At 54.1% G+C, this 22,691-nt stretch overlaps 3 protein-coding genes across 6 annotated transcripts in view; 2 read left to right on the forward strand and 1 right to left on the reverse strand.

Moving 5' to 3' along the window:
• The first annotated feature begins 22 nt into the window (after window positions 1-22).
• Window positions 23-6,588, forward strand: KLHDC3 (kelch domain containing 3). 3 transcript variants are annotated; one of them, XM_012721507.1, is made up of 12 exons: window positions 23-250; window positions 1,090-1,168; window positions 2,402-2,614; window positions 2,797-2,973; window positions 3,133-3,248; window positions 3,425-3,496; window positions 3,633-3,846; window positions 3,927-4,013; window positions 4,160-4,268; window positions 4,377-4,450; window positions 4,549-4,627; window positions 5,961-6,579. In XM_012721507.1, exons 3-12 carry the CDS (start codon window positions 2,461-2,463, stop codon window positions 6,025-6,027), a joined length of 1,149 nt encoding a protein of 382 aa, XP_012576961.1. In that variant the 5' UTR covers window positions 23-250; window positions 1,090-1,168; window positions 2,402-2,460; the 3' UTR covers window positions 6,028-6,579. The 3 variants fall into 3 exon arrangements, with proteins under 3 accessions (XP_012576961.1, XP_012576957.1, XP_004673558.1); XM_012721503.1 differs by having other exon boundaries at window positions 1,090-1,163; XM_004673501.2 differs by lacking the exon at window positions 1,090-1,168 and having other exon boundaries at window positions 5,961-6,588.
• A 284-nt stretch (window positions 6,589-6,872) lies between these two features.
• On the forward strand, window positions 6,873-10,709 carry RRP36 (ribosomal RNA processing 36 homolog (S. cerevisiae)). The gene is made up of 7 exons (XM_004673503.2): window positions 6,873-6,970; window positions 8,085-8,232; window positions 8,313-8,379; window positions 8,455-8,559; window positions 8,843-8,917; window positions 9,267-9,384; window positions 9,871-10,709. The coding sequence occupies exons 1-7, from the start codon at window positions 6,886-6,888 to the stop codon at window positions 10,005-10,007; spliced, it is 735 nt and encodes a 244-aa protein (XP_004673560.2). The 5' UTR covers window positions 6,873-6,885; the 3' UTR covers window positions 10,008-10,709.
• Window positions 10,710-14,892: 4,183 nt separating this feature from the next.
• Window positions 14,893-22,691, reverse strand: part of LOC101630853 (39S ribosomal protein L2, mitochondrial) — an 18,826-nt gene continuing 11,027 nt past the window's right edge. For both annotated transcript variants that reach the window (XM_004673505.2, XM_012722054.1), the window contains 17 exons: window positions 22,258-22,485; window positions 21,901-21,991; window positions 21,604-21,775; window positions 21,333-21,438; window positions 20,755-20,850; window positions 20,475-20,650; window positions 19,829-19,962; window positions 19,324-19,506; window positions 18,929-19,035; window positions 18,657-18,839; window positions 17,611-17,771; window positions 17,253-17,469; window positions 16,877-17,150; window positions 16,073-16,218; window positions 15,804-15,930; window positions 15,514-15,719; window positions 14,893-15,287 (listed from right to left, as the gene is read on the reverse strand). In XM_004673505.2, coding sequence (XP_004673562.2) covers window positions 14,964-15,287; window positions 15,514-15,719; window positions 15,804-15,930; window positions 16,073-16,218; window positions 16,877-17,150; window positions 17,253-17,469; window positions 17,611-17,771; window positions 18,657-18,839; window positions 18,929-19,035; window positions 19,324-19,506; window positions 19,829-19,962; window positions 20,475-20,650; window positions 20,755-20,850; window positions 21,333-21,438; window positions 21,604-21,775; window positions 21,901-21,991; window positions 22,258-22,485 — 2,931 coding nt within the window. In that variant the 3' untranslated portion in view covers window positions 14,893-14,963. The remainder of the gene's footprint in view (window positions 15,288-15,513; window positions 15,720-15,803; window positions 15,931-16,072; window positions 16,219-16,876; window positions 17,151-17,252; window positions 17,470-17,610; window positions 17,772-18,656; window positions 18,840-18,928; window positions 19,036-19,323; window positions 19,507-19,828; window positions 19,963-20,474; window positions 20,651-20,754; window positions 20,851-21,332; window positions 21,439-21,603; window positions 21,776-21,900; window positions 21,992-22,257; window positions 22,486-22,691) is intronic.

Consider the following 22,691-nt stretch of genomic DNA (forward strand, 5'->3'; position numbering starts at 1 on the left):
TGACAAATGTCTGCTTACGCGCAGAGCCTGGTTCGGGCCCTCAGAGCCCTTCCGAAATCGGCGGACTACAAGTCCCGGTTGGCTTCGGGGATTGAGCTCTGACTGCACGTGCGCACACAGCTGCCCGCCGGAAGGACCGAGCCTGGCTGTGTTTATCTCGTTGGAGACCGAGTCGTCAGTTGGCGCGCAACGGGTTCTAGGCTGCAGGCAGCGCGAGGACCCGCGGCCCCGCCCCGGCCCGGCCTGGCAGGTAGCCTGGGAAGGGCTGAGGGACGAGGCAAATTGGAGGGGCTGGGGACGCCCCTTCCTAGAGTGGAGTCGTGGGGGAGGGGCCTGAGAGTGTTGGGGTGGGGGTGGGGAGAGAACTAGGAGGATGATGGGAAAGGAGAGTGTTAATGGGGAAAGAAGGGCTGAGGGAGGATGGTGATGAGACGGGTGAGAAAGACCTGGTGCTGGAGGGGACCCTGAAAGGAACTGGAAGGAAGACTGGCTTGTGAGGGAAACGGGGAGCTGAGGAGTGAAAGAGAGGCGGAGGGGGTTGGCGTAGGGGAGGAGGGGAGGTCGGGATGACTGCCAGACGAGGATCGCGTCATATATAGGCAGGAGTAGGTCTGTCCAAAGGAGGTTAATGAAGCTTAGCTTTTTCTCCCTAGGGGATGAGGGAAAATGGAGGGCTGCCGGGGTGGAGCTTGGAATGGTGAGAGAAGGAAAACAGAAAACTGCAAAGCTCACAGCAGATTAAAAAGGGCCAGAAATGGGGCATGAAAATTGCAAGGAACGGGGTGGGGGGTGGTGGTAGGTGCATAAGGGAATGGAAGAAATTTGAGAATACGGCAAGGGTGGAGGATTGTGGAGACCCCGAGATGAGAGAAGCCCTTGAGATCTTAAGGGCTTGTTCTCCCTACCTTAAACTATCCTTATGGAGGGGAAGCTAAGATTCTCTGCCTTTCGATGGAATTGCCTCTGTCTTCCCCTGTGTATTCTTTACCTTGACATACTGAAGGAGGGAGGGGGGCAGCGTAGAAGGTATAAGGGAAGATGAAGGACTCCCTTGCTTAAGCTTTTCAACCTCCCATCTGTCCCCACAAGGCCTGACCCAAGATCTTTTGGATTGAGGACAGGAGTAATGGAGTGAGAGTGGTTTCCTGCTGGGGCTATTTCAGGTTTGGTAGGGTGGCTATTTAAAGCATGGGGTGGGGGGGTGGAGGAAGGTGGGGTGGGGGGCTGGCAGGCCAGCTGAAAGCCATGTCTCCTGCAAGGGGCCTCCCTTACATGAGCTTTCTCTGTGCCTGAGGTTATGCCTGGCTCTTCTCTCTGCCAAGTATAGATAATCCATCCAAACTCAGCAGGTGCCTGCCAGCGAAGGCAGTGCCAGTTGCGGAAGGATTTGTCTGACAGAACCTTCAGATGTACCCATTATCTCTGGTTGGCAGGTTGTTTTTGAGAGACCATGATCTCTCTTGCCTGCATCTTTTTCTTGTTCTGCCAAACTGCATTTTTGCTTCTCTTTCTCTTTCCAGGGCACTTTCCCACCCCTTCCCCCTTTCAGGGACCCAAGTGGGAGAAGAGCTGCTGGAAACAGCTTGCTCTCTACCATGGTAGCAGGGTTGGGGGAAGTGGCTAGAGAGAAAACCCCTCCCCCTCACCACCCCCACTCCCTTAACCTCCAGCAGATACATACCTTTCTGGCTTAAGTTCCTAGTCTTGGCAGCATACCAGGCATAGCTGTCAAAGGAACTCCTCGTGCCTGTGAGGGGCCCTGGGTGACCCTGATGAAAACAGTTCAGCTTGACAAGATCTCCCTATGAGGAGCTAATCATCCATGGTAACGTAGTGGTCCCTGCCCTGGATCAGTCCCGCCCTGACCTGGATAAGGGGGCTGCTCCACTCTAAAAGGCTAATAGCTTTTCTGCTTGGAAGCGCCCATGCCAGCTTTCAGTGGACTGTCTGGGGCTGGCTGAGCTATTAATAACTGAGTATTTTGAGATCCCTCTCCCCACCTTAAAGAGCACAGAGATTCTTAGAGAGGTGGCAGTAAGCAGAGCAGAGCCAGAGAACAGAAGGCACCAGGCCTGCAAAGGGGGCCTGGAGCTTGTTCCAGGCCAGGGATAGGGTGGAGCTTCCATAAGTAGGGGGCGACCATGCTGAGTCTTTGGTCAGCAGATTCTGAGCTGGCATTCAGGTCAGGCTGGCCCCACCCTTTGCTGCTGGAGAACACAGGGCCAGCACTAGCTCTCTGACCTCAGGAGCTCCCCTGGGGCAGGGCCAGCCACCTGAGCTGCAGAAGGGTGGTGTGGGAGGGCCACCAGGGTGACACAGGCAAGGGCTGGTCCTGGGCAGAGTCACGTTGGGCCAGGCAAAGACCTTGCCTGAGGAACCCGTGGCCCTGATTTGTATGCAGGTAGCAGAGGCAGCAGGCCGTGCCGGGGGGGCATGTTGCTGTAACCAGTGGCCCAGGGGATGTTACGGTGGACAGTGCACCTGGAGGGCGGGCCCCGCAGGGTAAACCATGCTGCAGTGGCTGTTGGGCACCGGGTATACTCCTTCGGGGGTTACTGCTCTGGTGAAGACTATGAGACTCTGCGTCAGATTGATGTACACATTTTCAATGCAGGTAAGTTAATGCTGGGACTGGCCCTGATGTCCCAGTGTGGGGTGGAGGGGGCGGATGGGTGGCTGAGTGAGATTTGGTGGTGGTCTCTGTGACCAAAGGGATTGGGGAATGGAAATCAGGTTTGGAAAAAGGGAGGCAGCCTGGAGGGAAGTTCACAGGACTGAGCAGAGCTGTGTCCACAGTGTCCTTGCGATGGACAAAGCTGCCCCCGGTGAGGCCCGCTGCCCGTGGGCAGGCTCCTGTGGTACCCTACATGCGTTATGGACACTCAACTGTTCTCATTGATGACACGGTCTTCCTCTGGGGCGGGCGGAATGACACCGAAGGAGCTTGCAATGTGCTTTATGCCTTTGATGTCAGTGAGTATGAGTTTCAGAGAGGCTTTGTTCTGCCAGATGGTGTCTCATGTGGGAAAGGTATGGGCTGAGGGTGCTGGGAATAGGCCTTCCCCCCACCCCCATAGTCTAGGAGGGAATATCAGAGATTGTTCATCTGGGCCATTCTCTCACCTTTTCCAGATACTCACAAGTGGTCCACACCCCGTGTGTCAGGAACAGTTCCTGGGGCCCGGGATGGACATTCGGCTTGCGTCCTGGGCAAGACCATGTACATTTTCGGGGGCTATGAGCAGCTGGTAGGTTTGGGGAGAAAATGGAGACGTAGGGTGGGAATGAGAAAGATGAAAGGAGTTGAGGGGCTAGAATGGGAGGCTTTAGCTTATTTGCCTGTTTTGAGGAGATGGATAGAGGGCCTTGGTAGGAGGACACGGTTCCCCCTTTTATTCTTACCTCACTTCCGTTTCCCACTCAGGCGGACTGTTTTTCTAATGACATTCACAAACTGGACACCAGCACCATGACATGGACCCTTATCTGTACAAAGGTTTGCCATTTGTTCCTCCCATATCCCCACCCTCAGTTGAAGAAATCATAGGAAGTTCAAACAGTGGCAACAGAAGCCCTTCATCCTCCACGCTTATCCCCGCCCCCGCCCCACGTCATTGCTCTGTTTTGTCCAGGGTAACCCTGCACGCTGGAGGGACTTCCACTCAGCCACAATGCTGGGCAACCTCATGTATGTCTTTGGGGGCCGCGCAGACCGCTTTGGGCCATTCCATTCCAACAATGAGATTTATTGCAACCGCATACGAGTCTTTGACACCAGGGCTGAGGCCTGGCTAGACTGTCCATCCACTCCGGTGCTGCCTGAAGGACGCCGGAGCCACTCAGCCTGTAAGTGCTTGGTATATCCCTCCAGACTCCCCCTTCTTGTTCATTGTCCCCACACTCTTGATGTGCCTCTCTCTTTCCAGTTGGCTACAATGGGGAGCTATACATTTTTGGTGGCTATAATGCAAGGCTGAACCGGCACTTCCATGACCTCTGGAAGTTTAACCCTGGTAAAGAGCTCTGCTTTTAGAGGAGAAGAACAGGAGCACTCGATGGGGGAGGGAAAGAAGGTTAACCCTGTGTAGCTGAGGGGTGGGAGGCGGAAAGGTTATCTGGACTGGACAGATACTGAACCTCTGTGTAAACTTCTCTTTAGCATCCTTTACCTGGAAAAAGATTGAACCGAAGGGGAAGGGGCCATGTCCCCGCCGGCGCCAGTGCTGCTGTATTGTTGGTGACAAGATTGTCCTCTTTGGGGGTACCAGGTTTGTAAGGGAGAAGGTGCTCAGAAGTGGACCTTAGTCTGTGGTTAACATGGATAGTACTTGAATGGAGAGTGTCATGGATCATATTTGTTCTTTTGATCCCTGCAGTCCATCTCCTGAAGAAGGTCTGGGAGATGAATTTGACCTCATAGATCATTCTGACTTACACATTTTGGACTTTAGTAAGTATTCTTTTTTCCAAAGCCATCACTGAGTCCCTGTCTTTGGGTGGCAATATCCAGGTCTGAGCTTTAACATCTTCTCCCCCACTCCTTTAAAGGCCCTAGTCTGAAGACCCTGTGCAAACTGGCCGTGATTCAGTATAACCTGGACCAGTCCTGTTTGCCTCACGACATCAGGTATAGAGAGTGGTTGGAAAGAAGGGGGATCTGTTTAGAGTGAATAGGCAGCACAGACATGACCTGTTTAGCTTGCTCTGCCTGGAAAAGTTTTTCTGTTGGACTTATAGTCTACCTGTGGAGAACGAGGTAGGATATATAAAATTGTCAACTGGTTAAATTATATGAAAAAGCCCTGTGTGTTTTTTTTTTTTTTTAAGATTTATTTACTTATGCATATAAGACCTGGGTGTAGGACAGAGGGGTGAGAGGATTCACAGAGACAGAACAGGCAGATCTACTGAAACACACTGCTGAGGGCAGCAGGGGCTGAGATAGGAGAGGTCTGCACTGTGTGGGTCAGCTCCCTGGCCGGGGGGTCCAACTCATGCTGCAGTGGCTATTGATAACTTGATAGTGCTGAAACTGTGCCACCAGGGAGACTCAAAAAAGTGCTATTTTAAAAATAAAGTTTAGAAGTGTCATTTGAGATCAGAGCCTACACATTAGTTTTTGTTAACATACTGAGAAAGTTTGATCATATCTTAGAACCTAACTACAAAGTAAAAACAAGCTTAAGGGCCTCTGGGTCACATTTGTTCCAGAATTGAGAAGTCTTTCCTACCTATTTCTCTTTGAATTCCATATCTACACCACTGAAAAGTTGTTTTGTGTGTAATTGTGCCTTTCTGGGTCATTTGGAGACACTTCTCTCTCCTGTGTCAGCTCAGTTTAACTTGTAGTTGCTGAGGGTCTATGTGTTCAGTATTGGGTGACCCGGAACATACAAGGCTAAATTGATGAATCCCTGGCTGGCCTAGGCTTACTACACGCAAGTACCTAGTTTCAAGTAGTCTGCAGGGAGGCATAGTGGCAAAGAGAGCTACTTGATGAGTCTTTGTAGAAAGAATTGTCCAAAACAGAGAAGTTTAATTTTAATATGGTGGAATGAACGGGGTAGGGAGTAGAGCCTTACATGCATGAAAATTAGGAATGAAAACAGGCATTCTTAGTGGGATGTGGGGTGAGGGACTGGTTTGATCTTAGCAGAGGAGGAAAGGTAGGTTGAGTTCACTGAAATGTGTACACAGATGCTTCCCTCCAGGTGTTGGGCACAGCAATAGATTTAGAAACACAAACAGGAAGTCCTCATGAACTAGTGGGTGGAGGAGTGGGTGATACTAGACTTGGTGGTGGATGAGGCACCATTGTTAAAGCTGGGGTATAAGGAAGAGGTGGCTGTGGGTAGTTGAGTTTTAGAGGGACTCTTGTTTTATAGCTTTGTTGGAACAATTCTGGGCTCGAGGGTGAAGCGCTCTGCCCTGTCCTTTTGCCTTTAATGTTGGCCTTCTAGGTGGGAGCTGAATGCCATGACCACCAACAGCAATATCAGTCGCCCCATCGTCTCCTCCCATGGATAGGAGGACATTTCTGCCACTTCCCCTCCTGAGCCTGCTGTTGTCTTCACTGCCCCTACCCATCTCTCACCTGCCTGCCCCTTTGCATCCTGGACTCGATATACCTCCATGTGGAGTTGTTGGACTAGAGGTGTCTTCTGTGCTGTGAACTCAGTGGGGAGCTATGGTGGGGGAGGGAGAGCTAGGTCCCTCCCCCCATGGGCCGAGGGCCCCTTCCCCTTGGTGCTTTGTCCCATTCACCTCCCTCCACTGCTCCTGGGTCTCTGCTCTGCCTCAGGCCAGCCAGGCTCTGCTGGGAAGAGAAGAGAATGGGGAAAAGGGAGAAGCAAGCAGTGTCTGAGCCTAAGGAGCTTCCTCCACCACCTTATTTCCACCCCTCCCCTTGCTTGAGCCATGGGCATTGGTTGGGAGCTGAGGAGTTGCAGCTGGTGGCATGAAACCTTATTCTCCCTGACCTGGGAGGCGAGGACCAGCAGATAACCCCCCCTTCCCAGAGCTGTTGCTGTACCCTGACGCTCTCAGCCAGCTCAGATTTTATAAAAATGAATCAAAAAACCTAACGTGTGGTCTGTTTTTGTGGAATGTGGTGGGGGCGGAGACGTCTGCCAGTGGGGCATGGTGCTGAAAAGGGGCACTCCGGAGATTCTAGCTTCTCGGCGAGAGCACTAAGAAACCAGACGCGGTCTCGGGCTATACCGGGTTTCTCTCAGACCGGGACACAGCGCCAGGCGAGGAAGACGTAGCGTTTTCTCTTCTTCGCGCGTCACTGGGTTGGGAGGCTCGGGCTCCCGGGGCCGCCGGAAGGGGCGGTGCCTCGGGGCGGAAGTAGCGCCATTTGTGTTCGGGGCGCCACGCGAGCCAATGCCGAAAGTGAGCCCCCTCGCCGGGTCTGCCCGTGGGGCGCGGGGCGGAAGGCACGATGGCGTGGGCCCAGACCTGCGGCAGGGTGAGGACACGGAGGCGGGCGCGGCCCACGTGGCGCGGCGGGCGGAGAGCGCACCCTGTGCTGCCGGCTCCCCGCCGGAGACGCAGTTCCCGCGAGAGCGCTACGTCTCAGAACGAGGCCGACGCCCGGCTGTCGGCGGCGCCCTGGAAAGGGGGGTGTGCGAGGGGCGCTTGCTGTGTAGTTGGAACATCCCGAGCGGTTTCTCAAAGAGATGATGTGGGGTATCCGCAGGCAGCAAACTTGTGCAAAAATAGGAAAGGGCACCGGTTGCTGGGCGAAGGGTCCCGCCAATGTTTGTCGAGCAGCTGCTCGTAAAAGCACACAGATCCGGTGCTGTGGAGACGTGGTAAAGCAGGCAGACCCTGCCTTCGAGGAGCCTGCCTTCCAGAGACAATACTGTTCTAGGCCATTGAGGGCTCTCAGAACAACATTAAACTTCGGGGGGTGGGTGGGTGTTTGTGTGCATGGCTTTGAGGGGAGCGGAAATTGGAGGTGAAGCAACCAGTTAGGAAGTTCAGGCACTGTGTGAGAGGTGCTGACAGTGGTAAATAGGCTGGGAAAACAGGCTCAAAGAGAGGCTGGAAGGGCCTCTCTGGGGGTGTGCAAGGCGTTGTATCAGTGCTGTCAAACTGTCAGCAACTTCTGAAGTAGGATATCAGTCCCCAGCCCGGGAGCTGACCCACAAGGCGCAGCAGACATCACCTGTCTCACCCACTGCTCCCCTCAGTATTTCAGTGGATCTCTGAACATTGTCCCCACTCTGTCTCTGGTGGATCTTCTCACCAACGCCCCCCACCCCCACCCCAATACACACACCTCTGGTCTACAGCCCAGCTCTTATATGCATAAATAAAATCTTACAAAAAAAAAAAAAGGTTGAAAACAAGGGAACTGTGGCTTAGTCTAACTCTGAGCTTACATATACATCCACCTTAGCAAGGTAAGTCCTCAGTGGGAACAGCTAGGAATTTCTTAGGCCGCAAAGCAATATTATAGCCTGTGCTATCTGGGGCTTGTGATTAGTCTGATATTGGAAAGGATCAGTTACCCATGGAGTGTCTTTGTGTCAGTGGGAGATGCTGAGCCGAGTTGTCCCTCCATCATCCTTCCACAGGCTCATTAGACATGTCATTTGAGGAGCTGTTGGAATTACAGAACAAAGTCGGGACTAAGGCATGCAAACAGTTGGCAGCTGATAACAGCAGGAAGAAGCAAGGTTCTAGACCACCTGTCCAAAGTGCATGTGTTGCAGATAAGCACAGGTGAGAAGCAAGACCTTGAGTGGCAGGTGGGAGGCCTTTGACCAAGGCTGGAATTCCTTTGACCTTTAATTTCTCTATAGGCCTTTGGAAATGTCAGCCAAGGTCCGGGTGCCGTTTTTGCGTCAAGTTGTCCCCATCAGTAAGAAGGTGAGAAAGAAGCAGAAAGTACTTTCTCGGTGAAAGGAGACTGAACAGTTGTTTCATCTATTCATTCTCTTCAAGGTAGCCCGCGACCCCCGCTTTGATGATTTATCAGGGGAATATAATCCTGAGGTGTTTGACAAAACATACCAATTCTTGGATGACATCCGAGCCAAAGAGAAAGAGGTATGCAGCATGATTCTGATTCATAGGGGCCCAGGGGGTAGGCAGAAAAGAAACTAGGGCACAGGTTGGCAGGCAGAGCAGAGCAGGAAGCAGAGTGATGGGCAAACTCTTAACATTCAAATCCTGACTCATCAGTTTACTGTGTGACCATTGACAAATAACTTCTCGTGGTTTTCTAATCATGAAAAGAGATGGTGCTTAGTTATAGTGTTGTTAGTATCTGTGAACCTGTTGTGCTTGGCACAAAATCTCAGCTAACCACCATTCATTTTCCATTGTGGAGCTTGTGAAAAAACAATTGAAGAAGCACCGTTCAGGTGAGAAGCATGAGAAACTGCAGCAGCTGCTTCAGCGAATGGTGAGTGGGTAAGAACTGTAAGGGGTTAAAGCGCAGCACTGTGTAGCTATCTGCAGCCACTGCAGCACAGGTTTGATCCCCGGCTTGGGAGCTGACCCACATGGTGCAGCAGACCTCTCCTGTCTCACCCGTTGTGACCTCTCCTGTTTCCCTTCAGCAGTGTATTTCATCCAGCTGCCTGTTCTCCCCACTCTGTCCCTAGTGAATCCTCTGACCTCCCGTGACCCCCATCTCACCCTCCCCACCCTGCACCTCTGGCCTGTACGCCAGTTCTTGCATGCATAAATAAAAGGGGGTGAGAAAAAGTTCGAGACAGGAGTTGATTTCCCTTTTCACCCGTGCACCTCAGGAACAGCAGGAATCAGCTCAGCGGGAACGAAAGCGACAGCAGGAGCTGCGCCTGGCCCTGAAGCAGGAGCGGCGTGCTCAGGCCCAGCAGGGCCACCGACCCTACTTCTTGAAGAAATGTGAGTGGGGCACGACTGTGACAGGCTGGTTACAGAGAAAGGGGTTTTGGTGACCTTAGTGGCTGGATACTGGGGTGGGGGCCTATGAGCTCCCCAAGGAAGACGTGAAGTCTAGGTCCTACAGTAACTTGGAGGAAAGTAATTTTTTATTTATTCTCATCCTTTTTTTTTTTTTTAATAAGCAGATGTTGTTGATGTACTTTTCATTTTCATGACCGTGTGGTTTTGGGTATAGTCATTCTTGAATCCTTAACAGGATGGTGAGCAAGAAGTGTCACTTTTATCTCTGGCCCCCTCCCGCCTACATGCTAGGCCAGGCACCCAGATGGAGGTCACAGTTGGTTGAATTTAGAAAGAGTAGAAACAGAAAAAATCGTGTTTACATGCATCAGTGACTTCCAAACAACACTGTCTGATCTGGAGAAAGGGAAAGAAAGGGGCCTCCTCTTTTGCTTACTAGCTGTCTTTCTTTTTCCCTGCCTCTAGCTGAGCAGCGCCAGTTGGCCCTAGCTGAGAAGTTCAAGGAGTTAAAACGCAGCAAGAAGCTAGAGAGCTTCCTGAGTCGAAAGAGGCGCCGAAATGCAGGCAAGGACAGAAGACATCTTCCTTTGAGCAAAGAATAATACAGAATTTCTTCAATGTGGCCACTGCACCAGTGAACACTGCATCTGTGGGGACAGATACGGGCTTGGTCTTTTCAGTTCTTTCCCATTCAAGGGCAAAGGATCACGGTGGCCCTGAGCTAAGTTGGTTAGCAGGGTCTTGGATCACCCCTAGGACTGAATAAGAAGAGCTGTTCGGCCTGCTACATGTCACACAGCCTCTGCTTGGTTCTGGTCATCATGTTCTCATGTCCTCTCCCATCTTGCCTTAAACCAGTACGTCTTGTACAGCAGGAAAAGGGCAGGGAGTTAAGACCTTGGCGCCCAAAGCTGGGACTTTATATAAGAACCAGTTCATAAACATTCTTTTCACTCATCTCTTTTTGCTCTGCTCTTTCAGGGGCAGGGAGGGACTTGTGGGTAGCCTAAATTATTTTTTAGTGGGCCACGTGAGTAGGCCCTAAGATTCCTGCAAAATGTAAAGTCAGATCAGAGACCTATTTAAACCCAAACAGATACCATGAACCAACCCCGCAACTCAACCTCCTTAGCTTTGGCTGTGGAGGTAAAAGGAGGATGAAGGTGGGGATAAAAAAAAATCCTCCCCATCTAGGCAAAAGAAGCATAGCTCTCCTGCCTGCCTGTGGCTATGCAAGTGTTCCTCTCCACAAACCTTGCCCTTTTTTTGTAAATTTAAAAAAAAATTACTTATTTATACATATAAGAATTGGGGTATAGTCCAGAGGGCAAGGGGGTGAGAGGATTCACCAGAGACAGTGTGGAGCAGAACAGGTCTGCCAGAACACACTGCTGAGGGGAGCAGTGGGAGGGGAGGGGAGGGGAGACAGAGAGGTTTGCTGCTCCCTGTGGATCAGCTAACTTGGCTGGGGTCACACTAGTGCTGCCAACAGCTTAATAATGCTGAGACTTAACCCCTTGTGCCATTAGGGAGGCCCCCACAAACCTTGCCCTTTGCAGCAGCAGCAGCAACTCTGCCTGCTTGTGTGTGCAAGCATCACCTTTTCCTAGTAAACCTGACCTTTTAAAATGTGACCAAAACAAAAAAATAACAAAATCCCTCACAGCTAGCAGCATTAGCTCTCAATTCTGTTTGGGTCTAGAATTTATTATAACCAAGCTGGCAATTCTTCTGGTAATTCAGTGTAAGGTGGCTTCTGATTGGTAGTGCTTCCAAGTACCTGGCAGAGGCAGACCTCACTTCAGGACAGTAATTGTTAAAAAAATTTTACTGGGCCTCCCTGGTGGCTCAAGGGTTAAAGTGTCAGTGCTATCAAGCTATTGCCAGCCACTCCAGCAGGAATTTGATCCCCAGCCACATGGCACAGCAGACCTCTCTGCAGTTCCCCTCAGCAAGTGTGTTTCAGTGGATCTGCCTGTTTGGCGCCCCACTCTGTCCCTGGTGAATCCTTTCACTATCTCCAACCTCCCTGCATGTCTGGCCTACACCTTCATTCTTGTATGCATAAGTACATACAAGAATGTATATAAAATAAATTTATTAATCAAAAGATTTACCCCCCCTTAAAGATTTGTTTTTTATTTATTTGTGCATAGAAAAACTGGCATCTAGGCCAGAGAGGGGGTTTGGGTGATGAGTCTCCAGAGACAGAGTGGGGAGCAGAACAGGAAGATCTACTGAAACACACTGCTGAGGGGAGCAGTGGGAGAAACTAGAGAGGTCTGGCTTCCCCGTATGTATGTGGGCTAATCAAACTCAGGCCACTAGGATGGGCCTTCCTGGTAATAGCACTCAGACTTAACCCTGAGGCCACCGGGGAGGCACAGAGGCCCAGGTTTCATCTTCAGTGGGGCCTCCCCGGTGGCCTCGGAGTTAAGTCCGAGTGCTATTACCAGGAAAGCCCACCTCTGGCCTACCCACCAGTGTTGGCAGTGGGGGTAGGGTTGGGAAGAAATGGTTACTTCTAAGGGGTGTGGGGGTTTATTTATGTCAGAAATATTACAAAATTGATTGTATTGGTGATATTACTGGAGTCTATGACTATAGAAAAAACCATTTCATTATACACTTTTTAAAAAAGATTTACTTATTTATGGGCCTTCCTGGTGGTACAAGGGGGTAAGTCTCAGCCCTATGAAGCTATTGGCAGCCACTGCAGCAGGAGATCAATTCCTGGCCACTTTGTCTGTAGATTATTTTTTTATTAAAGATTTATTTATTTATGCATACCGAAATAGGGTACAGGCCAGAGGTGCAGGGGCAGTGAGAGAATTCTTCAGAAACAAAGTGGGGGGCAGAATAGGGCTATTGACAAAGTATGCTGCTGAGGGGAGCAGCGGGCGGGTCAAGAGAGGTCTGCCACGCCATGTGGTCACCTCCGGGGCAGGCAGGAATCGAACTCATGCGGAAGTGGCTTTAGCTTTGTAGTGCTGTGCTTTAACCCGCTGCGCCACCAGGGAGGACTCTGTCTATAGATTTTAACATACTTTGTCTCTAGAGTCGCTCGTTTGGGACATTTATTTAGGTAGGTCAACTTGTCCTTTGTGTAAAGTTGCTATAGAGATGTAAGGAATTGAGGCATGCGGTCAGGTACCAAACTTCTGTCCCAGAGTCATCCTGGAACATTCTAAGGATGGAGGATGCTCGTACCTAATGGCGCTGGTGAGAGAAGGGCAGAGCTAAGATGGCTCCTGTGGATACCTGGCACATCAGCCAGGCCAGAGTCTGGAAGTGGGGTGAGAATGTGTGAATTTGGCAGGCAACACTTGGAGGAGCTGGATCACAGACTGCAGCAGGCCAAAGCCAGTATGTTCTCCAAAATCACTGGAGACTTCCATTGTTGAGCAAGTCAACACCCCTGCCTGTGGGGTAAGGTGGCTATGCGGAATGAGTAAGCGGTCAAGCCAGTGTGGTGAGTAAAAAGCTAGTAGCCTGTGGCTCAGCCACACAGACTTAGAGGTCAGCAGCCACACAGGCAGCAGTGGGAGAAAGTCCCGCCCTGCTCCCTACATGTTGCACATGTGACCTGAAGACTAGATCTTGCCTCAGGGGGCTGCTTTGCATTTCTAGAGGGAGGGCGAGGCTCATAAAGAGCATGAGAAGCCAGAAAAATGCAGAAAGATTGTGAGGTTAATGGGGAGGAGGGGAAAAGGGAGGATTGAGGGAACGTAAGGGATGGCTTGGGGATGTGCTAAAACTCTTAGTCTTGGAAAAACCCAACCCAAATGATAAATAATTATATATGTAATTTTAGGTCAATGCAATTAATACTAAAAAAAAAAAAAAAAACCCACAGGTATGGTATGGGCCAGTAGGGGAGGATAGGTCATAGTCTGACAAAGATTGAGGCACCCGCCAAGTGCAGCAACCCTGGTGCGTAGGGGGCTGCCGGGTGCTGCTTCCTGTCTTCTGCCTCACAGGGCTACCTTGGGCCAACAGGCTGGTGCCTGCTGCAGGATCCACCAACAGAGCCACACTGCAGCACAAAGCATGCAGGGGCCCTCTGGCCACTAGGCCCTTTTGCCTTCTGCTTGGTCGCCTCATCCTGACTGAACTGACTCTCCTAAGCCCTGGCTTCCTGTTCCCCTCATAAATTTTACAGATGTTCCTTGATTTCCAATTGGGTCACATCCCATTAAACCCATGGCAAACCCAAAGTCTCATAAAGTTGAAAAATGTATTTGATACACCTAACGTACCAAACTGTAGCACTAGCTCAAGCCTCACCTCAGATGTGCTCAGAACACTTAGAGTAGCCTACAGGAGGGCAAAACCATCTAACACAGTCTACAGACAGCGAGTGTTGACTAGCCCGTGGAATACCGAAAGTATTCAGTACTGCCGGGAAAGTGTGTGTTGGTGTTTACCCTCGAGCCTGAGGCTCTGAGCTGCCGCTCAGTGAGGCTGCCAGCATCCACAGCTAGAAGAAAGACCAAAATACAGAATGCAGTGGAAACTAGAGTTTTCACTGAGTGCTCATCACTTTCCTAGTGTTGCCAAATTGAGAAGTCCTAAATCTACCCACTGTTTGAAGATTCCCAATCTCAGTCCTGGGTGGTTCTGTTTTCCCAGGTCCGTCCCTGTCCCTTTTCCCCACCCTTTTCTCTCTTTTTTTTTTTTCTTTTCTGTAACAGCTTTGTCCCTCTCTGGGCTGCAAGAACCATGGATTCAGGATGCTTGGGTCACTCATTTCCTCCTCCCCTAGAGGCCCAGACACTGAGTCTCCCAGCCCCACCCGCAGTGCAGGCTCTGTGGGTGGGGCCAGGGGAGCCAATCCCAGCAGCACAGAGCACACCTCCCCCAAGGGTGCAGGCCTGAGCTCCAGCTACTTAGGGTCTAGTGTTGGCCAACTCTGCTGGGAGGGGCCACGGGGCCTTGGGGCTGTACTAGGTCAGGTTAAAACCCAGATCCTGAACATCTGGGATAGAGTAGAGTACATATTCAGGTTCTAGGATGTTTCATCTGCCTTCCCCAGCACTGCACCCACTGCTGGGTGTGGTGGCCAAGAGAGGCCCTTACTGGGAAAACCTTCACTGGGTCAAATGTCCCTCAGGGCACCTGAGGGATTCTCCTGCGACTCCACAAATGAGGGGAAGGGTGCCTCGTGGGGAAGGGTGCCTCACTTGGCAATGTCTGAGGGACATGTCCTCTGGCGCATGGCCAGGTGGCCGGGTCTCTGGCCTGCCAGGTAGAGGCACCTTAGCATATGCCCGCCCACCGAGCAGGGGCTGAGTCTGGCCCCTGTTCACTTAATTCCCCTGGCCAGCGGGGAATGCTAAAGCACACCTGACTCTCTCCAGTCTGCTATCCTCCCCCTAACACAGAGACCCCTGTGAGACAGCCAAGCCAGAGGGCTCTTCTCCCTTTAAGTTGCAAAAGCACCTTCCCCTACCAAATCCCCAGCAGTCACCGAATGCACACAACCCATGTAGTCAAACTCCTGCATTTTATTTCTGTAGAAAGCTCTAGCTCTTTCTAGCCCTGACCCCATTCCAGGGCTACCGGAAGGTAGAGAAACTCTGGGTGCCAGTGCAGGAGGCGTAGGGTACGCCCCGAGAGCGAATCTGCAGGGTGTGGAAAGTGAGGGGAGGGTTGGGGCCCGAGGAGCCTGGGTTCAGGGACTCGGTGTGAGGCTCCATCACAGTCACGGGGACTGCGTAGGACAGCATCTGGGGCCGGTCGTCATGGCGCCTCACCGTTCCCCTGCCCAGCAGGTGCAGGATGCAGGACAGGACGTCAGTACTGCTGCAGGCAGACCCACTCCCAAGGCTACTGACCAAGCCCCTGGGAGGACATGGGCCTTTCTGCCAAGCCTCTAGCACCTGGGAAAGGAAAGGGGACACGATAGATAGGTCACCACCTATTCCCATTTCTTGTTCAGACCATAAGCTGCCAGGAAAAGCTGCCCTGAGGACAGTAGGCACACCCCATCCTCACTCCTCACCTGCCTACGAACTCCATGAGCCAGATGCTTCCAGCACAGACCCACCTCCTGTGGCCTTGCCCCCTCCCGAAGTTCCTTCACAGCCCCCGGCCACCCCCACCTACCAGGCAGACTAGCTGGTCAATATGTAGCCCCTCGTCCCCATGGGCCTTGAGGATTCGGACGATGAGGCAGTTTAGCAGGTTCCGTCTCTTCTCCAGGTTCCGACCCTCTTCATCCTCCGCTTTCAGGTATGTCTGAGGCGGGATGAGCCACACATTGCCCCTCCTTGGCCTGGGTTCCTCGCTGCCATCGCGAACCTTGAGCACCCCTGAAATAAGCATCACTGGGTGGGATGCCCACGAGGAGGCAGGTTCTAGCTTGGAACAGAGGCCTCTGTGGCCTAAATGCATACCTCCTGGGACGTCCTTCGGCTCGTGAAGGTCCAGGGGGCCTCTTGACGCCGTCAGAGGCCCAATTGCCTGGTTTAGCGTGTCTGGAGAGAGCCCCGAGAGCGCCAGCAGACTCTCCACAGAGACCTCCTTGGAGAAGAGGAGGGAGATAGTCAGGGTCTCCCTACGGGGTAGTGCAGAGAGGATGGAAGGGAGAAGGACCGGGGTCAAGGTTTAAAGGAAAGGCGAGGGGCAGGTGGGAGCGAGCAGGGAGGCACAAAGGCTGGGCCACCTGCAGGTCGTTGAGATACAGCAGCAGCCACATCTGCACGGTGGAAACGTGCAGGGTCTGGTCTCCAAACTGCAGCTCAGCCCGGCCCAGCCACGTCCACTGCAGCCGTCTCTGTGGCCCCCGCTCTAGGGCAGGGTAGCTGTGATCTGAGAGGAGAGGGAGAGGCAGGTGGCGACGCAGCACAGCGAGCTTTGTCCCTGCTCCTCTCCGCAGTGTGCTGCCAGCGTGTGTGGACACTGGTCTCTGGCCTGAGCTTCCCGAGCTCAGCCTTCTCTGTGCCCACCTGCTCCCTGGGTAAGCCTCGGACACCTGCAGCCCGCCCTGTGCGAGGAGGGCTCTATCAGGACGTTCAACTAGACCCCCCCTCCCTTTTTTAAGTGAACCAAAATCATCAAGCAAGGGATCAAACTGGAGTGCCTGTGAAAGGAAATAATGTCTTTCCAATGAGTGTGGAAGCTCCCTGAGGGCAGGATCTGAGTCTTTCACCCTCCTTTGTGGCTGCCCAGATCAGGGATCAATCAGCCCCATAGGGGAGCTTGGGTTACAGATTTTGCCACCGAAGAAGAGCCTTCTTAGTGGCCTCCTGCCTCCATTTCCCCTGCCACACATAAAGAGAATCCTGGGTTTCATCTTAAGGACTTAAAAAGGCAGTAGTCAGTTAGGGGGGGTCCGATACACTCCCCCCAACTCCACAAAGTCCCACCCTTTCTTCTCAGATCTACCCCATCCACGCTCCCAACGCAGGGTCCTTCCTGATATCCCATCCTCTGCCCAGGCCCCAGTTCCCGCCACCTGGCGCCTCACTCTTGTTGTAGAAGTTGGAGTATCGGTTCAAAGTTCCCCTCAGGTAGGTGGGCAGGCAAGTTCTGGGGTTCAGCGTGTGGCAGATGTTGGCAACAGGCCAGCAGCGTGGTGACAAGACCAGCACCGACACTTCGGGCATGGCCCCTTCATAGAACAGGTCCTCGTTCTCCTCCTCCTCTTCCAGGTCAGCGGCCGCGGCCGCTGCGGCCCCGGCTTCCTCTGCTTCCTCTTCTGCCCTCCTCTCGTGCTCTTTGCCACTGGCCTCACGGCCCACCTATGGAGGAGCGGGGGGTTCCCCAAAGCCCAAGGGCCAACGCTGGCTGCCTGGCTCTTTCCCCTCTTCTCTCCCATTGGCGAACCCCTCCCCTGCACCCACCTGAATTTTCTTCTCCGTGTCCTCCAGCTTCAGGAGCTCCTGGTCGAGCCGCTGGAGCTGGTAGACATGGAACTGGCGCTGCAGCTCCTCGGAGGTGCTCAGGCTCCGCAGCATCTGCTGGGGGAGGCGGTTGGGGAAGCAGAGGCCGATCTGCTCCAGCACGGCCCCCTCCAGCCAGCTCGTGCCCACGCCCAGGAGACGGTCCGCCATGTAGTGTCTGCGGCACACACAGCCCTGGTCAATCCTCGGTGTGGGCATCCAGTTTGGCCCACTCCCCTGCTTCTGGACTCCAGCCTGCCCGGCCCAGGCCCGGCTGTCTTCCTGCCTCTCCCACCCAACTCCCAAGGTCCACTCTCACTGGTAGTAATGCTCAAAGGTGGTGGCTATCTCCAGGCCAGAGAAAATGAGGACGGTTTCCAGGCATCGCTGCAGCTGCGCCAGCATCTCCATCCCCCGGGCGCCACCGATCCGGCTGCCCTGAATCCGCTGGTCAATGTGCCGGGCAAACTGCTCACTCACCTGCAGGGAGAGCCCAAACACCACGAGTGAGGGTGTGAGGAGGTGGGGGGCAGTGGAGAAGCTCTGAGGGAGGAGACACGAGTGGCTAGCGGCTTCACAAACACAGTTGTTGTAAGGTTGCTCGTAACAGTGCAAGCTAATAGCATTGCCAAAGACGAAAAATGGTTTTTCACACTGAGCATGTTTAAAAGTAAAACTAACGGCAATAACTAAAACAGAGAAGCAACTTAGTCTGTGGAGGGTCACACCGCGGTGTGCCTGATGACAGGGACTGAGGCAGTGTTGCCCTTTGGTGCCCAGGCTGCTGGTGAGGAGGGTCACACTGCGGTGTGCCTGATGACGGACTGAGGCACAGTGGTGGCCTTTGGTGCCCAGGCTGCTGGTGACAGTTCAGTTCAGTATTTGCTCAACTAGGTGTCTCCCCTAGAAGGGCTTGGAGACAGGAGGGGAAGGGCTTCATCTACCTTCAGTTCTCCTGACCCGCCCGCTGCTCCCCTCAGCAGTGTATTTCAGTCCATCTGCCTGTCTGCTCCCCGCTCTGTCTCTGGTGAATCCTCTCACCACCATCCCCGCACCTCCTCTGGCCTGCACCCCAGTTGTTGTATGCATACATAAATAAAATACATCTTTAAGAAACAGAAAACAAGACAGAGCACTGTAGCACTTGGTGAGGATGGGAGGTTGAATCACGCATGCTATCAGAAGGCAGGACGCCAAGGTATGTGTTTGTAAGCCGGGGCTGCCGTTTTCTTTCTGTTTTTGAATTTTTACTGCCATGTTTACATACCAGTACAGTGATCCTTGCTGAAGGGGAGGAATGGAAGGCGGGTCACGCGGAGACGGTGGGGAGGAGCGTGTGCGCGGACAGGCGCAAGGGAGGCTTACGTGGGCAGCTTTGAGGAAGGGGAGCTTCAGCAGGGCGCCGGCACAGCCGTTCTGCAGCGCCAGCAAGAAGGCTGCCCGTGGGCCAAACAGCTCGGAGCTCGACTTGTGCAGGTGATTAAAGTGCTCACAGTAGCGTGGCACAAAGTCGTCATCCCGCCAGCGTGAGGTCAGAAAATGGTTCACCTGGCGGCGAGGGGGATGAGGTGTTGTGAAGAGGCCACCCCCAATTTCAGGCCCAGCCTCCTGCCTGCCCCCACACCTGCCCTGCCTACCTGCTCCTCCACCACAGCCCGCCAGCAGCGTGTCAGGTTTCTCATGATGCTGCTGGGCAGTCCCCGAGTAGCCAGGGAGCTCCAGTCATGGCTTCTGTTTCTGCCTTCTATGACAGAGCGAGGGGTGGGACGAGGTGGGGGCAGCCCTTAAGTTCTGGATCTCCCTTCAGGGGTGAACCCTGAGGCCTCTCCTGACATGCTGTTACCTGAAGTGATACTCCAGGGTGGTGGGGGGGAGGTTGACACAAACGTGGAGAATGCATAAGCTGAGTGTGCAGGGAGGGGAGGGACAGAAGCCTGCAGTGCGTGTTGGGGGCATGGGAGGTCGGGAAACTTTCCTTACTGAGCTCCTGCAGGAACCCCAGTCCTCACAGAGCTGAATTCCGGGTACTCACTGGGGCGAGGCGTGGCCACCACCAGAGGGGGAGCCTCACAGGGCTCCACATGCACCAGCAGATGCGTGAGACGGCGCACTCTCGAGGAGAAGGCTGCCGCGCGGCTCTGGGGGTTGTGGGCAGCCTCCCGACACTCCAGGTACTGGTCCAGCAGCCAGCCCAGGGGGCTGACGCCATCCTCATCTAGAGGCCAGGAAAAACAAGCCAAGGCAGGGCGTGACCCAGGGCAGCAGGAGACACTAGGCTGAGCTGGACGGCAGGGTAGGGAAAGAGCAACTGGACAGAGGGATACAGGGGAAGAGGTGGGCGGGTCCCTTCTGACGGGTTAAGCTGGCACTTGGGAGACATGGCAAGGGCGGGGTCCCGGGGTGTGAGATAAGGGGCACTAGGGCACACGGGTACCAAAGGGCCAAGGCATAATCTAGACAGCTTAGGCTGGAGTAAGCAGGGCCTGGCCAAGAGGGACAATCAATGCGATGGTAAGGGGCAGGGTGGGGACTGTTACCCGGGGAGGTGATGTTCTGCACCAGGGGGCTGACCAGGGCCTCCCAGCAGGTCTTGCCCAGCGCTTGGGCAGCTTCATTGTCGGGGAGGAAGCGGTCAGCAAAATTCTGCTCATGCCGCAGAGCCCCATTGAGTCTGTGGATATGGTGGGGGACGAATGAGAGGCATAAATCACCCCAGAATCCTCTCAGCCCCACAGCAGCCAGACCAAACTCTTACTCCCCACCCCACCTGGGTTAAGAGTACAACCTGGCCCTCCCTGGTGGTGCAGCAGGTTAAAGCGGTTAAAGCACAGCACAAACAAGCTACAGCCACTTCAGCAGGAGTTCGATCCCCGCCCTGGAGGTGACCCACATGGCGCGGCAGACCTCTGCTGACCCGCCCGCTGCTCCCCTCAGCAGTGTACTTCGTTGATCTGCCTGTTTTGCTCCCCACCCTGTCTCTGGTGAATCCTCCCACTGCCCCTGCACCTCTGGCCTGTACCCCATAAATAAATAAAGCAGCCCACAAACTGCTGCATCGTCATTTTGCCTTTCTCAACAGAGAACACTCCTGCCCCTCCCCAGGCACATCAGACCCCTGCTCCTTCCTCCTTCTTTGTGCCTCTGGCCCACGTCATTTGTGACACTCCTGCCTCTCACACACACCTAGAACTCAGGTGCAGGAGGCTCCTGCGGTCCTCAGATATGTCCTGGCTCCAGGCCTGCGCCCGAACCATGTAGAAGAGGCGTGTGTGACGGCACAGCTGCTCCCGGAACACTGGCCAGAACGTCGGCTTGGGGCCCAGGACCTCCAACCCCCGGATGCGAGTGTCAATGCCGCCCTGCAAAGCACACAGGTGTCATCACCTGCCCGATGTCCTCCTCAGGACGGGGTGGCCCCCCCCACTCAGGAGAGGTCCACACCGTCAAGCCTCACCCTCCTCACCTGCTGGCAGCGCTTTATGCGGATCTGGATGATGGGCCAGAAACGGTTCAGATTCTCCAAGAGGATCACCCGGCTGGCGGAGGGCATCACATTGACCTGGCATGGGGCAGAGAGAGCTGTCACCTCCACAGAGTGGACAGGCATACCAAAAGCATCCAAGTCTGCTCTTGTTCCCCCATTGTATCTCCCTTCTCCCAGCCCTGGGAAGTGTGGGGTCCCAAGGAAGTGGTCCTCATGCCACCCTTGCTTTCTAAGGGCCTCCCGGGTGGCACAAGGAGTTAAAGCATAGCCTGTGCAGCTGTCCATAGCCACGGGGCAGGGGGGAAGGGGGGAGGACGGGGTGACCCACACGGCACAGCAGACCTCTCCTGTCTCGCCCACTGCTCCCCTCTGCTCCCTAATCTGTCTCCTCTTACCTGCGACCACCCCGGCACACACCCCAGTTTTTGTATGCATAAATAAATCATTAAAAAACAAACAAACACTACTACACTCTAAGAGCTTGAGACAGGGAGGAATCAGGGGTCTCGGGGGCTGGGCAGGAGGGTGCATCCTGTGGGGTGGCAGGGGGTTCCTACCGAGTTGAGTTCTGTGTTAACGGAGTTGGTGCTGTCGCCCCCCAGCACCACCACCCTGGCCGGCATGTAGCTCGAGTCTTCGCCGGCCACCAGCAGATTCAGCTGCCTGGGAGCAGGGACGAGGAAGCAGTTGAACCGGAACCAGTCATGTCCTTGCAGGCAGACCAAGGGGACTCTGGTCCTGAGCAGGGGACGATGCTCCCCGCCAAGACAAGCAGGGAAAGCATGAGAAAGCGCATGTGCACCCAAGCATCGGCGTGCAGCCTGTTACCTGACCAGGACACCCTGGCGCATGTGCAGGGTGATGTGGTGGGAGCCGGTACTGCCGTTGGACTCCCAGTAGGTTTTGGGGTTGCGGTCCGTCAGCTTGCTGGCCCGGTGGGGGTTGGAGGACACCTCCACCTTCTCCCAGCACTTGTCCTCCTTCACCTCCACGCTGGAGCCTGGGGGCAAGGGGCAAGGGGTGGACTCGCAGCCCGGCGGGAAGACAGGAGAGGGGCGAGGGAGCAGGCAGGGGAGGGGGACAGATGCTGGGGTGCGTGTCAGGAGAAAGCTGGGGGGCACGAACCCTGGCACAGGTGCCTGAGGAACACGTCAAAGAAGGGGATGTTGATGGGTCGGTGGGTTCGTCTGTGGTCTTCGATCTGGCCCAGCACCATCTGCAGCCGCGTGAGAGAGCGAGAAGTGTGGGGAGGAGGCCGGGACACATGGGAGCTCGCGGAGGAAAGGCCCAGCAGCAACAGGGCTTCCTCCGGACCCAGACAGAGCAGGGGCCCAGGCGAGAGGGTGGAGGGCAAGTGCCCTATTAGCAAGACGCGTCTACTGTTCCCGGTTTCAGGAACAGCTCCCTTCACCCGACCCCACTGCTCTGGCTTCATCACCTTACCCAGCTCTGAACCCACAGCTTCCCCCACCGCATCCTGACCTGGATGCAGCCTCCCAGGATGTTGGTGGTGAGTTTCCGATAGAGGTGGGCATGCTTCTCACACTTGAACACCATGTCCCTCAGCTCCTGAGCCAGCTCCAGCTTGCCCAGATGTTTTTCCAGGGCCTTGGAGATGGCATCTCGGGCTCCCAGCTGGTTCAGCACCACGGCATAGTCCCTGCTCACTGAGGTCAAGCGGTGCAGGAAGAAGATCAGTTCCTGGAGCACCTGGGATGGGGATGGGGAGGTGAAGGAAGGGAACAAAGCCCAGGCCACAAGGGCCTCTTCTTTTTCTTTTTTTAATTAAAAAAAGAGGGGGCCCTCCCTGGTGGCGCAGAGGGTTAAAGCACAGCACTAAGAAGCTTAAGCCACTTCTGCATGAGTTCGATCCCCGCCTGCCCCGGAGGTGACCACATGGCGTGGCAGACCTCTCC

The sequence above is a fragment of the Condylura cristata genome, unplaced genomic scaffold, assembly GCF_000260355.1.
Source record: "Condylura cristata isolate star-nosed mole 26May11 unplaced genomic scaffold, ConCri1.0 scaffold00001, whole genome shotgun sequence".
Taxonomy (NCBI): Eukaryota; Metazoa; Chordata; class Mammalia; order Eulipotyphla; family Talpidae; genus Condylura; species Condylura cristata.